Below are 15,420 nucleotides of genomic sequence, written 5' to 3'. Positions count from 1 at the left end.
CCCCCCCCCCCCCCCCCCCCCACATAGCCACTCAAGAGACTCTTTTTTTTCCCCTTTACACTTGCTTGTATTTATTACAGTTTTTCTTAGACATTTTCCATCCCTTTGCAACCTACTTGCCATTGTACTGAAAAATGAATCCGAATCTTGCCAGTCAATGAAGTTTGGTAGTATATACATGGAGTTTGTCCAGCACAATCACTATCATTTTGGAACAAGGAGGAACATCGCAAACCCTAAACAGCAGCAGCTACAGCAGTACGGTAGAAATACATTTATACATTTAAAACAAAACAAAACACTGCACATAATATTGTAGATAATAAGGTAATACTTTATAATAACGTTCAGTTGCAAGGCATTTATAAGTGATTAGTTAATGATTAACTAGTCATTTGCAAAACAACTATGTGTTCATAAATGATTAATAAGTGATATGTTAATATTTATCATCTATGTTTTGTAGATTGAGTTAAAAGTCAAGTGATTAGATGGTGATTAACTAATCATTTACAAAACATGACTATACGCTACGATTAAGTAATATGCTAACGATTTACAAATCTGTCAAGTTATCTTAAAAAATAGCATATCATGAAATAATCAAACATATCCTTAGTAAATGGTTAATAAGTTACTAGTTAATCACTTATAAATCATTGAAATGTCAACATTGTACTATTATCTCACAGCGTTAAAAATACTCAGTCTAACCCTCACCAGTCAGCCCTTACACTGAAGTACACACTACAAAGTATTCAAAACCTGTTAAAAAACAAGTATTCTAGTGTTATTACCATTTAATTCCATGTAATTGTTTTTAAACTAAACAAATTCAAGATAGACTTAAACATAGTGTTGTATATTTGCAAAAATACTCAGCAAAAATATCACTGCAGGTATTCTTTACAACTTAAAAGTGCTTAAAAGTATGTGAAGCTAGATTATACAGTAACTTTAACAAATAAGTCAATCTGCCATACCAAAAAAGACCACAGGGAGACACCAAAGGACTGCATATAGCCACTATACGGATCTATTCAGAATCACTAAACACACCAAAATACAAATGAAACCATTCTAGATTTGTGGAAACTCGACGATCTGAAGGCGGCTCGATGTCATCAGTCAACAGACAGGTCCTCTGTCAGAACAAGCTTTTTGGAGCGTCTGATACCCATATGTACATAAACACCACTGATCCTTTATTTATTCCTTGTCTTTCTAGCTTGTACTGATTTGAACGATGCCTGAAACTTGGTATTACGAGCACTTCCTGTGTATGTTTGCCTCTTGAAGAAGAATCGCTTTATGTATTCCCCAATTGTAAGTCGCTTTGGATAAAAGCGTCTGCAAAATGACTAAATGTAAATGTAAATAATCCTCACAACCTTCTCCAAAACACACTTCTTCGGCGAGCATCCATTATAAAACACTCGCTGTACATACGATGAAATACATGTGCCAAGAGCGCACATACACGGTTTGTTTGCGCATCAATAATAACGGATAAACGCACACCTAATACACGACTCCTGTATGTCACTATAATTGTCTTTACCTTGATTACAATCGTCATTCATCAAAACCTTGGTAGTGCAACACTGGCTTCTTTTATCCAGCCGAGAGCTGTAGTTTGCGTATCATATGCTCAGGTTTGTAAAAGGCAGGTTTGTAAAACATTTACAACTGATGAGTAGTTTACACTTTAGATTAGGGGATGCAGAAAGCGTTGTAAATGATTTATTTGTGCGTTAGTAGATAATAGTACAATGTTGACATTTCAATGATTTATAAGTGATTAATAATATATTAACTAGTAACTATACTGAAAAAAAACGATTCATTGAATTTACAAAATTTAAGATAAGTGGTTGCAATCAATTTATTTTAGCTACATTTAAATAAACAAATTTAGTTGACTAACTTTCAACATATTTTTTATTTAAATGTAGCTAAAATATATTGTTTGCAACCACTTATCTTAAAAAAAGTAGTATAATTTTTTTCAGTGCATTAACCCTTTACTAAGGATCTGTTTGATTATTTCATGATGTTATTTTTTAAGATAATTTACGACAGATTTGTAAATCGTTAGCATATAACTTAATAATCATTTGTGAACGTATAGTCATGTTTTGTGAATGATTAGTTAATCACCATCTAATCACTTGTAAATTATTTATAACTTAATCTACAAAACATAGATAAAAATATTAACATATCACTTATTAATCATTTATGAACGCAGTCATGTTTTGTACATGATTAGTTAATCATTAACTAATCACTTATAAATGAATTACAACTGAACGTTATTATAAAGTGTTACCCTTTCTTTGTTGTTGTAGTTCAGTAATAGCTGAATGTCAGTCAATAAACCAAAGAGAGACCACTTCATGATGTTCATTCAGAAAGTGTAAGCTCATCTGCTACTTCAAAGTTTGATTCAGCAACGCAAAAATGTTTGCTGTGAAACAACATTACAATTGCTTAGAAGCAGATTACAACTAAAGCAAACACTGATGTCCGTAGCATCATTTTAATCAATAAAACATCAACATCTGATCTTCTGTAACTCTTAATAACAGCAGGTGTTCGTCACTAATGCACAATCATCATTGAATTAGTCACTTAATTATCTCATTAACTTTAACTCTTTAACCTCCGCTCAATTGATTAAAAACTAGGACTCGGATACAACACTGATTGTAGGTATTATCAAATTGCCAGAGTTTTGAGAACGCAGCGGACATGAAGGACTATAGTGCGATAAGAGCCCAATCAAGAGGAGCTAAACCAAACCATTCAGGACTGTATAGGTAATTAGCAAGATTTTGAAATGTTTACAATGTTTAATAGGTAGCCAGTGCAGTGTTGACAGAATCGGGCTAATATGGTCATATTTCTTGGTTCTAGTAAGAACTCTAGCTGCTGCATTTCGTATTCACTGTAATGACTACACGACCCTAGCACTAAATCTGCTTTTTTATCTGCTTTAAATCTGCTTTTTTAAAATTACTTCCAGGAATTTTATGCGTTTTCTTTTGAGCTTATCCTTGTTTTTTGGAGTTGTTTGTTTGTTTTTTACTGACATACAATACACTTAATGTTGAGTTTACCAGTCTGGAGGAGTTTGTCCACGAATCTGCTAGAATATTGAATTGATATTGTGACCATAAGATGAAAGTGGTTGAAGAAAGGGTGGATTAAATAGGCAGCATTGTATGCAATATATCAAATTTACATTGGGTTTTGATTTAATAAAATGAATGATTTCCATATGTGGTAGGAGACCAGGACATTGTTAATGTTATCCTTATTTTGTACTTGTATATTATGAAATGAACATTTGACAGTGCTTATCTGCCACTTATTTGTTATTGAAATATTACTGACAATATTGCCTTTGACAGACTTTACCATACCATCTGGTGTTCATATACAGTGCAGTTTATTTTATTTTTTGACTATATCTTTATTGAAATAAATATTAAAGATCAAGTAAACCACAGTGCATTTTATGTTTATGTGCATCCCAATCTTGCAGTGAAAATGTCACTCCTGCAACTGTTTTATTGTGCACATATGTAACCCTGAACCACAAAACCAGTCATAAGTGTCAATTTTTCAAATTGAGATTTATACATCATTTCGTCATCAGGGTCATTTCGTGTCAACTCAACCAGAGGTCCCTGGCTCAAATGTTTGATTTTGCTCATTTTTTTTCCCCAAAGAAAGATAAACATGCATAGTGATAAAAGCCAAAATATGAAATTTACGGAGTAATCCACTATTTTGTAGAAGGGGGTCAAAATGGCAATTTTCACCCGAGATTCAAAGCCAAATTACAGGAGGTTAAAAATGACTTCAGAAAGATGGCAGCATCATAATGTTACTTTAACCCAAAGATTGGTAGGTCTGTTAGTAAAATCTGTTGAATTTAGCAATCTTTGTTGCATTATGTGCCAATGAAAAACCATGCAAAAATGGGGAAAGAGCACTTTTCAAGTTTTTTCTTCAAAGTTTGCATGTCTGTAACTCAAAAAGTATTAAAGATATCTTAACGCCCTTTTACGATATTGGGTCTTAACAAAGTTTCCTTTTGATATCTTCATTTTTAAAGCCCAATATGGTTCGGTTCCAGAGATAATGGAATTTAAATACGGCTCCAGGAGTAAATCATTAAATTGTACACATTTTCAGTGGTCAAAAACCAAATGTGGGCCACTTTGCATAAATATGATACTTCTTTTCTTTTAAAGAGGAATGTCTAAAGAGCAAAAAATGTTGAAAGTAGAAATTAGGGCTTGCCCCACTTATAGTCGACTAATCGTTAGTCAACGAGAAAAGGCTTAATTCACCCCCACCCACTATTCAGGATGCAATCAAATTCAGATAAAGCAAATCAAGTCATTTTCAGCTGAATAGTTTATTTCGCTTATAAATGTGCCACATTCTGTCGTGTTGTCAAAGAAGGTTTATGTTGTCTGGAGTAAAGTAAACTTTTGATATGAATTATATGACACATTGCTATTCTTCTTTTTTATGTCATTTTTAGTGATATAGACTAGAGAGAAGAATTATGAAGACAAGTGGAAAGAACCGAATCGGGATATGATGCAGCCAGACTTGAACCTGCAGTGTTCATAATAGCACCACATGCTTTAGTATGTTTTTATTATTATTATTTATTTGTTTATTTTGGTAACACTTTACAATGTGTCATTAGTTAATGTATTAACTAACATGAACAAACAACGAACAATACATTTAATACACTATTTATTCATCTTTTTTAATATTAGTTAATAAAAATACAGTCGATCATTGTTTGTTCATGTTAGTTCCCAGTGGATTAACTAATGTTATTCCATGGTCTGTCTGAATACTGGATTCTGATTGGCTGGCAGGTATGCAGTAAAACCGATTAATGCACAGGTAGTTCCAAGTCTGTTTAATCGCCGTTCCATATTAATGCGCTGCTTTAATTGATGCACACTAACCGACACGCATCACTCGCACGCACACAGAGAGAGATCACAGATCACACACAGAAACTTGTTCTCAATGCTGCCCCGCGACTTGTATTAATAAAATAGCTTAGATACTAGATCACTACATTGTATTGTATGAGGTGGAAAACTCGCTATTTTTGAAGTAACTAAACACGACTTGATTGTTTGTAGAGAGACGCGCAGACGCAGTTGCGTCTATTAGTTAATAAAAATACAGTCGATCATTGTTTGTTCATGTTAGTTCCCAGTGGATTAACTAATGTTATTCCATGGTCTGTCTGAATACTGGATTCTGATTGGCTGGCAGGTATGCAGTAAAACCGATTAATGCACAGGTAGTTCCAAGTCTGTTTAATCGCCGTTCCATATTAATGCGCTGCTTTAATTGATGCACACTAACCGACACGCATCACTCGCACGCACACAGAGAGAGATCACAGATCACACACAGAAACTTGTTCTCAATGCTGCCCCGCGACTTGTATTAATAAAATAGCTTAGATACTAGATCACTACATTTTATTGTATGAGGTGGAAAACTCGCTATTTTTGAAGTAACTAAACACGACTTGATTTTTTGTAGAGAGACGCGCAGACGCAGTTGCATCTCTCTCTTTCTCTCTCTCGATCGATCGATAATTAATTGAAATAAATGCTATACTTCATTCAAATAAATGTGATCTTACCGCTCTATTTCATCTCTGTGTCTGATTTGAAGCGGGCAGAATGCTAGCGCTAATGAGCCATAACTGACTGAAAAATTAATATCTTTATATCCGTAACACCTTAGCAACCGCCCCGGGTACCCTAGCAACCACATAGCAACACCCTAGCAACCATCCCGGGTACCCTGGCAACTGCTCTAGCAACCACCCCAAGTAGCCTAGCAACCGAATAGCAACACCTTAGCAACCTGATTCTACGCATCTATCTATCTATCTATCTAGCAACACCCTAGCAACCACATAGCAACACCTTAGCAACTGCTCTGGGTACCCTAGCAACTGCAAAGCAACACCTTAGCAACCGCCCCAGGTACTTGAATTATGCAAATATCTTCATAACAACTAGTGGTCAACTGATATGGATTTTTATTTTATCTATCTATCTATCTATCTATCTATCTATCTATCATTCTTTCATTCTTTTCTCTTTTCTCTTTTTTTTTGAAGGCCGGTGCTGGTATCTTATCAGCCGATATGCATAATATCAGAACATTTAATTTAAAGATAGTAAAACCACATGCATGTTATTTTTCATATTATTTACTAAATTATATAATTTAAACAATTAATAAATATAAAAAGAACTTGATATAAAATAAAATAAAGAGATTTGATGGCAACTTCTTGATTCTGTAATTATATTATAGTATTTTTTCACAAATAAATAAATTGTTAAAAATATAAATAGGGAAGGAAGGAACAATGCAACCAACAGTGCACCCAGTATGTTCTGGTAAATTGGTGCACACTGGGAATCATATGAAACACTGACCATTAAACACTGTAACGCCCCTGTGGACTGTTTATTGTGGTTTCTTCCCCTTGTGTTGGTTTAGCCCGTACTAATCATTAATTACCCTCATTGTGCTCACCTGTCTGCCACTAATTATCCACCATATATTAGTTCCTGTCTGTCAGAGCTTTAGTGTCGGTTATTGTTAATGTTACCCCGAGTGTGTGTCTCACCTACCTGAACCTGCCTTGTTGTGTCTACAATAAATGTCATTATTGGAATCCTTGTCGTCCTCGTCGTCCTGCCTGCCTCCACACACCCGGTTCCGTGACAACACAGAGTACGTGTGTTTATGCAGTCTACAAATGCACGCTTCAGAGGACCTCACAGCTGTATTCGAAAAAGATCGCAGGCTTAGTGAAATTAAATGATTATTACATATTACATATGTCTAAATAATATGCCACAAAAAATTCTATATTTAAAAGCCAAATATCGTCCGATATTGGTCGACCACTAATAATGACATGGCCATCTGAAATGAAGAGAAAGAGCTGCTTCGTTTATGGTTTATATATCCATAGTTCTAGTTTCAGTCTCTTGAAGAATATGTAAAGTTATTTCCTCTCATGCAGGTGCAGAACATGCTAGATTGCCATTGACTGTAGTACTTTTGTTACTGACTCATAAATACAGTCTCTTGTCGCCATCTAATGGCACAACAATGTAACCAAAAGCACTATCAATAACACACAGACCATTTCTCAGTACCAAATATTTCAAGTTTAACCACTACAGAGACATCAGAGTCAGCGGCAAATTCCAGAAAAACTGGCTGAGGCAAGGCTGTTCTTGGTGGGTTCATGAGCACTGAATGTCCACGGACACCCCCTGTTGAAAAAACCAGCATATGCTGGTTAGGTATGTTTTGACGCTGGGATGCTGGTTTATGCTGGTCCTTTTGCTGGTTTATGCTGGTCCTTTGCTGGTTTATGCGTGGTTATTAATAAAAACGGTAACAGTAATATGTATTGTTGCATGAATAATAAACAGCTGATAAAATACCTCTAACTGTAGTAAATTTGTAACAAATTTTGATGCAATAGGGAATGATTTAAAAATGAGCATCCCTCCAAAACAGAGAAAACATCTTTCACACTTCTTTTAAAGTGTTTATAGTGTATATATTTAGTTGTATTTGTAGAGGTTATTATTGCACCCCTTAGTTAGTTAAGGGTTTTTTTGATTCAGCTTTGACTAATGTACGATTTTATGTAACTAAATATATACATATATATATATATATATATATAACTGAATAAATAAACAAATAATGACCCGTCTTAAAGAAAAAAAGACTAGTCTAAACCTCTTATGCAACTGGCTACAGATCTCGAGTCAAACTTTAAATAACATTTTTTTTAGGGTTTAATCCATAGTTTGTTACTGCAGTTTTATGTTTGCACATGCAGACTCAAGGTATCCTATGTTAGAAAAGGTTAGCCAGCTGCATGTCAGATGAAAGAGGAAATCCTTTTTTATTCTTCTTAGATACAGCAATGTCATTGTGTGTGTCAAACTCTTGAGTGGATGATGCAAAAACTTTAAAATAACACCTGTTTTTTCACCTCGATTAAATGTTTCTCTAATCACTGTTCGACTCTAATCTATCAAGATGAAGCTGTACATAACCATTCTCACCCTAACTGCTGTTCTCTCAACTAGTGCTGAATGTAAGTTGAAGTTTTTAATTTGCTTAGATACTATTTTCATAAATGATAATGATAAAATAGCAAACTTGTAACACCTAGTCATTTCAAAAGCTACTTTTGTGCGTTCATTAGGGTTGAATGTTTCATTAAATGTTTCCGTTATAAGATTATTGTGTAAGGTTATCAGAAGATTTGGTTTATTATTTAAAAAAAATGCTTTATTACTGACAAGTAGTGATTTTCAAAACTCAGTGCAAAACATCTAGCAACGTAATTGGAATATTTGTTAAATATAATAAAAATCAGTAAAAAAAACAAACAAAAAAAAAAATTTAAATAGGTGATTTAGGAGTTTTATATGATACATAATATTATTTGAATTGTAAGACGATATTTATTGAGTCATTATAAGTAATTTATGCAATATGCGAGGTACTCGAACACAGCAGACGTTCTGTAATGGCCACATAACATTTTTGAAATGTAAACAAAGATGTCATCCAAATAGATACTTGAAATCACAGATGCTGGGTTTTAAGAATTGTAACTCAAATACAGTTTAGAAGACTAGTCTTAACTGATTTTGGCTAATGTCTTTAATCATTGGCCTACCAGTGAAATTTCACAATTTTACATACCAGTTTCAATATTTAAAAAAATAAATAAATAAAATACATAAATAAACAATGCAAGAAAAATGGATAAATGTTCTCTAACTTGTCAATAAGATAATGTTATTGTAGTAGTTCAGCCCTAAAAGCTGTGAGGATATTTACATTGCAATTTTGATGATATGGAAAATCTCTATTGATTGACATCAGCAAGAAATATATTGTATCATATTTTCTCAGCTATCCAAAGTAACTGAATTGTCAACCTCAAAAATTAAGCTTATTGTATTTGTTTTATGATGCTGAATTTGTTTCAGTTGAACATGAAGCTTTTCTATATGCTGCATGCTCTGATGTGGAAGAAGAGTTTTACATTGGATATGACGAAGAGGAATTCGGGCATGTCGACTTTAGACAGAAGAGAGCAGTAGAGACACTACCTGATTTTGAGGGACAAAAAAACATAACATTTCCCAGATTTTATGAAATCGGTTCTGATGCAATAGTAGGATGCAAACGTGACTTACCAATATTTATTCAAACATTCAAGAGCCTACCACTAGAAATGGGTAAGACATGAGAATGTGCTATGAGCCTTTACACGTTTAGTTTTAAACATGACACTTTAATGTTCACTTTCTTAAGGGTTTATAATGGTTTCATTAAATAAGCAATATTACATAAACAACAGTGTGTTATTGCTACATATCAGCAGTGTCCAAAACACAAAATTATGTAAAACTGCATTCTTACACCACAGGTTCAGTATCTTTTAATGCCATTAAAAAAGTGTCCAAACCTCTGTCACTAATTTGAAAACATCATTTTACAACTAGAAATTATGGATTAGGTTATTTATGAGAAGTAAAAGAAAGCAGAATGTGTGTATGTTCCATCACATCTACGAAAATTCAATACAACAGAACCATTCATTCATTCAAGCATGAAACACTGATACATTTTTTCCCAAAATCAAAACACTTAAGAACATGAAACTGATATTGGTGATCTATATGATCAAAGGCTTTCTCCTGATCTAGAGTAAGCCTGATCTTTTCTGACTGTGAAACAATGGCCCAGTTCAGTGTTGACACCTTGTGGACAAACTAAGTAGTGCAAAAACCATTCAAAGTGCATGTGGGAGCTGCGCATACATTGTACGCATACACCTCATTCTACACAGAATAGCAGGAACACATTTACCACACAAAGTAAAGATGAGAACCAGCAAGGAGCAACTAAAACACAGCTATATACACAAGAAGCAAACTAGACACAGATGAAACTAAGTAACTAAGGCAACTGACAAAGAGGCCCGGAAGAAGGGCAAAACCAGAGGTAGAGAGGACACAGGAGGAGCCAGAGGGAAGAAGGAGCCCAATCGAGCTGACGAGGTGGAAGGCTAAGGCACAGCCAGAGGCCCAGAAGTCTGCGGCAGAACCAGGACAACAAGGAACAAGGGAGTGTGGAGCCATGGTGGAGGCAGCAGGCTGACAGGCCAAGGTGGTGTTATGGGCCCAGAGACTCGCGGGAATCCACCTCACAAGGCTGAGCTACTGGAGGAGAAGACTGAGGTGGAGCCGAAATGCTGGAGGGAGCCAGCACAGAGGGTGAAGCCAAGGAGATGAGCAGCACCAGCAGAGCAGGTGGATCCATGGAAGTGGTAGGAAGGACAAAGGGGTGCGTTTCCAAAAAGCCCTGTTAGCTAACTATGGTCACCTGTTCTGTCATTATCAACATTTTTTTGTTACCCAAAACCACAGTTCCAACAAACATTTGTGAACTGCATCGCAAACTTACATATGGGAACCCACAATAAATCAAACATCAAATAAAGCAAAATGATGGAACAAAAAAAGTGAATTGTGATCGCGAATCAAGTAGTTAGCAGAAGCTATTGCAAAACCACTTGCATGTCACATAATTAACGACAGTCCTATATTGTTGTAGGTGTGACCGGCTTTGGAACACAGTCGTGACTAGCTAGTTAGTTTCTACCATGATGCAGAGTATCCAAGTACACTCTTAAAAATAAAGGTTCCAAAAGGGTGTTTTTGCAGTGAAGAACCATTTTTGGTTCCCCAAAGAACCTTTCAGTGAACAGTTCCTAAAATAACCATTTTGAAGAACATTTTAAAAATCTAAAGAAACTTTTTTGACTATAAAAAAACTTTTCTGCATTTGAAAGGTTCCATGGATGTTCAAGGTTCTTCATAGAGCAATTGATGCCAATAAATAACCTTTATTTTTAAGAGTGTAATTCCAAACTGAAGAGAAGAGAGTTCGGGGATGGGGATGGGGACATTTGTGGTTGTGCTGCTGACCACAAATCAATTAGCCAGTGCTCTTCTTTTGGCCCTCGGACAGACCTGGAACAAGATCTGGCCTTGGGATGGATGTGACAACTGGCTCAGGTTTTATGATGGACATAATGACTGGCTCTGGCTCTGTGACTGGAGGGGGCTCTAGAGCTGGGTCCATGGTGGGCGTGGACTCCTGCTTTGGTTCTGGGGCACAGACATCATCTCTGGTTAGGATGAGTTTTCTTGTGTGTATCGGGCAGAGAGATGGCTGCTAAAGTTGGTACTGGTTGCAGGGAGTTGGAGCTGATGCTATAAATGACGCCTACAGTGAAGGAGGTTCCTCATACCCAAAGGGTGTTTTGAAGGAGGACAGTCTCCTCATCATATCTCACCAAGACCTATTATATCATATGTTCCTTGGGTCTGAATAATAATGAAAAAAATTTCCTATTACTATCAATGTTGAAAACAATTGTTCAAAAGTTTGGGGTTATTCAGAATTGCTTTATTTATTTATTAAAAAAAAAATGTTTTCAGCAAAGATGCATGACATTGATCAAAAGTGGCAGTAAAGACTTTTTATAATGTTACAAAAGATTTTGAACTGAATATCAAACTGAATACTGAACTGAATACATAAAAAAAAATTTAAACATTAAGCAACTTTGGATGAGAGAGTTGATTGATGAGAAATGTTTTTTAAGCACCAAATCATCTCGGTTACTTATGTAACCCTCGTTCCCTGAATGTTACAAAAGATTTTGAACTGAATATCAAACTGAATACTGAACTGAATACATAAAAAAAAAATGTAAACATTAAGCAACTGTGGATGAGACAGTTGATTGATGAGAAATGTTTTTTAAGCACCAAATCATCTCGGTTACGTATGTAACCCTCGTTCCCTGAAGGAGGGAACGGAGACGTCACGTCAGAATTGGGATCTCACTTAGAGAGACCAATCAACTCCGAGTGTAACTAAATGAGCCAATGCACATTGGCATGCGATGATTGCATCCAGCTGCCCCATCCTTTCCGAAGGAAGTTCAGAAGCACTTACACATATGAATAACTGTTTAGGTGCATATGGAAGATTAGAGGTGATTGTAACTCTCTTGGAAAAAGACAGAAGTCTGCCGGGGAAACACAGGCTCTGAGGCTATACCACGGATTGACACATATGGGATCCACTTGGGTCACTACATATAGAACCCAGCCCTCCACCGGTTCTCACGGATTCATCGAGTTCATCGGGCCTGGCGCCGCACGTCTGGGTGCCGAGGGGACGGAAGAGATCGACAGGGTCTACAGTATGGACTCTCTGGAGCAGTTATAGCAAGCCACCCGTTTGAGGTGAGAACACAGGAGGATACCAGCTCCACCGGAAGGCTATAGAATCTAGCGAACGTGTTGTGGGTCGCCCAGTCCGCAGCTCTACAAATATCTGCCAGCGAGGCACCACGAGCCAGAGCCCAGGAGGATGCGACACTTCTAGTAGAGTGGGCTCTCCCTTCTGCCGGCCTCCATGACAGACAAAGAGCTGGTCTGAGGTCCTGAAGCTTTGTGTCCTGTCAACGTAGCATTTTAACACTCGGACGGGACAAGCAAAGCTAGGGCTGGGTCTGCCTCCTCCGAGGGCAGCGCTTGAAGGCTCACCACCTGATCCCTGAAGGGAGTAGCGGGAACCTTGGGCACATAGCCGGGCCAGAGCCTCAGGGTTACCTGGGAGTCAGCCAGCCCAAACTCTAGGCACGAATCGTCGACCGAAAATGCATGCAGGTCCCCCACCCTCTTGATGGAGGCCAGTGCAAACAGGAGCAGAGTTTTCATTGACAGAAACTTTAGCTCAACTGTCTGCAAAGGCTCAAATGGGCCCTGCTGTAGTGCTCTAAGCACTAGAGACAGGTCCCAAGAGGGTATAGAGGGGGGCTGTGGAGGATTTAACCTTCTCGCCCCCCTAAGGAACCTGATGACCAGGTCGTGCTTTCCCACTGACTTCCCTTCCAGCAATCGAAGGCCACATAGGCTTTAAGGGTGGAGGGAGACAGCCTTCGCTCCAACCCTTGCTGCAAAAAGGACAGCATGACTCTGATCGGGCATTTCCGGGGGTCTTCTCGGTGAGCTTCACCATTTGACGAACAGGTTCCACTTTAAAGCGTAAGCGTGTCTTGTAGATGGTGCTCTTGCCGAAGTGATGGTGTCAGCCACCTCCTGGGGTAGGTCATCTAGAACCTCCACGCCCCGGGGGAAACGCATACTTGCGAAGGCCCCGCGGCCAGCTGTGTGCCAGTGCACCCAGCTCCACGGCGTCGCTTGCTTGAGGCTGCTGCGGTTGCGGCACGGGAGTGGGGGTGGACGCAGTGGGCCACCCTTGGCGATGAGCAGGCTGGGGCGCTGCGGCCGGCGGATGGGTGGAGGCAGCAGCTGCCCGCCGGGGCAGGACGTGCGCCTCAGTCTGCTCCTGTGCAGCCGAGAACTGCTGGGCCATGTTGTCGACTGCGTCGCGGAAGAGGCCAGTCTGGGACATAGGGACCTTGAGGAACCGACTTATCGGCGTCCCTCATGTCGACCAGACACAGCCAGAGGTGACTCTCCTGGACCACAAGTGTGGGCATCGCACGACCCAGAGAACTCGCAGTGACCTTCGTCGCTCAAAACGCGAGGTCAGTTGCGGTTCGGAGCTCTTTTAGAACTTCCGGTCGTGACCACCCTCGTGCAGGTCCCTCGGTGCTTTAGCCTGAAGAACCAGCGGTTACACTTTATTTCGATAGTCCACTTTAGACAGTCTACTAATACTCTACTAATTGCTAGCTGACATGTAGTTGCAATGTTATTTACTGTTAGTAGAATGTCTAAAGTGGACTACCGAAATAAAGTGTTACCGAACCAGTAACGCTGTAGCGTGTAAGGCAGAGGCAGCTTCTCCACAGGCCATATAAGCGTCGCCCGAACAGACCAGACGAGTACCTACAGACCCGGGAAGAATGGCACCAGGGTGGGGCGCTGAGAACCAGCACGGACCACCCCGAAGAGCCAATTGTCCAACCTTGAGGGCTCGGGACACGGTTGAGGTTTCCACTCGAGCCCTACCCTCATGGCGGCCTGGGAAAGCATAGCCGTCATTTCCGGATCCGATACAGGCATTGCTACAGTCTCGGAGGGCAGCAGCGCAGCCAAATCATCCTCTCCAAAAAGCTCTGGCTCACCCTCCAATGCAGCGATTGACATCCGGTCGTCGGGAGGAGCGCCAAAGGATACTGCTGGTACGCTCCTTGTAGAGGGCCCAGCACATTCCATTGGCAGCTCAACTGGTTGCGGAGTGCAAGAGGAGCGATGGTCCCTCGAGGGTTGGTTCCCTGGAGGGTTTGCCACCACTGTTGTTTGGGGGCATCACTGCTGCACTCACTGCTCTTATCCATGCTAGGCTGGGTGGGGATTTCTTGTCCAGAACAGAACCATACTGTCGATACAAACTGTATGTTAATCAAGCATAGTGTTAATTCTGGCAGGTCACGTTAGTCAAGAGTGCATCAGTTTACTATCAGCGCTGGTTCTGTTCTGTTTACCCTGAATGGGTTATCGCTGTGCTGCTCTTATTTATTTATTTTTTTTTAGGTCAAATAAATGCAGCCTTGGTGTAACAACATAAATATACCTAAAGATTCCAATCTTTTGAATGTTATGTGTATAAAACATGTACACAGTGTCATGAAGTTGTGCCTCAAACGTTTATATAATGCATATTAAAATATCTTTGCTTACTCGACTGAACTACAGAATGAATTAAGTTTTCTGTTTAGATCTAGATGCACCCCAGACATCCATCTATCCAAAGGATGATGTAGAGCTGGGTGTTCAGAACACTCTCATCTGTCATGCGACTGGCTTCTATCCTCCATCTGTCAACATCTCATGGACTAACAATAATGTTATTGTGACAGAGGGCATAAGTTTAAGTCAGTACCGTCCAAGGACAGATGATACATTCAACATCTTCTCCACTCTTAAGTTCACACCTGCTGAAGGAGACATTTACAGCTGTACTGTGAACCACAAAGCCCTCCAAGGTCAACCTCAGACCAAAATATGGGGTGAGTGTGATTTTCAAATGGAATGGACAATATTACAGCTTTTTGTTGTTGCTGTTGTTGTTACAAAAACAAATTACTGGTCCCACTTTATATTAAGTGTCCCTAATATCTGTGAACTTACATAGTAACTAGATGTGTACGTATTATGTAACCACAGTGTAAATACACATTGGTACATAGTATCTACAGCTCCAATGTTTCTGTAACTACACATATGTAACAACCCT

At 38.8% G+C, this 15,420-nt stretch overlaps 1 protein-coding gene across 1 annotated transcript in view; it reads left to right on the top strand.

Annotated features, from left to right (window-relative positions):
* The first annotated feature begins 8,131 nt into the window (after positions 1-8,131).
* LOC107661925 (HLA class II histocompatibility antigen, DP alpha 1 chain-like) overlaps positions 8,132-15,420 on the top strand; it is a 7,809-nt gene continuing 520 nt past the window's right edge. Inside the window, exons 1-3 of the mRNA XM_016451720.1 lie at positions 8,132-8,209; positions 9,117-9,368; positions 14,909-15,193. Of these exons, the coding sequence (XP_016307206.1) occupies positions 8,152-8,209; positions 9,117-9,368; positions 14,909-15,193 (595 nt within the window). The 5' untranslated portion in view covers positions 8,132-8,151. The remainder of the gene's footprint in view (positions 8,210-9,116; positions 9,369-14,908; positions 15,194-15,420) is intronic.

This window comes from Sinocyclocheilus anshuiensis, unplaced genomic scaffold, assembly GCF_001515605.1.
Source record: "Sinocyclocheilus anshuiensis isolate Anshui unplaced genomic scaffold, SAMN03320099.WGS_v1.1 scaffold1040, whole genome shotgun sequence".
Classification (NCBI taxonomy): domain Eukaryota; kingdom Metazoa; phylum Chordata; class Actinopteri; order Cypriniformes; family Cyprinidae; genus Sinocyclocheilus; species Sinocyclocheilus anshuiensis.
The sequence above is the reverse complement of the archived record's forward strand: the minus strand, read 5'-3'. Positions and strand labels throughout refer to the sequence as shown.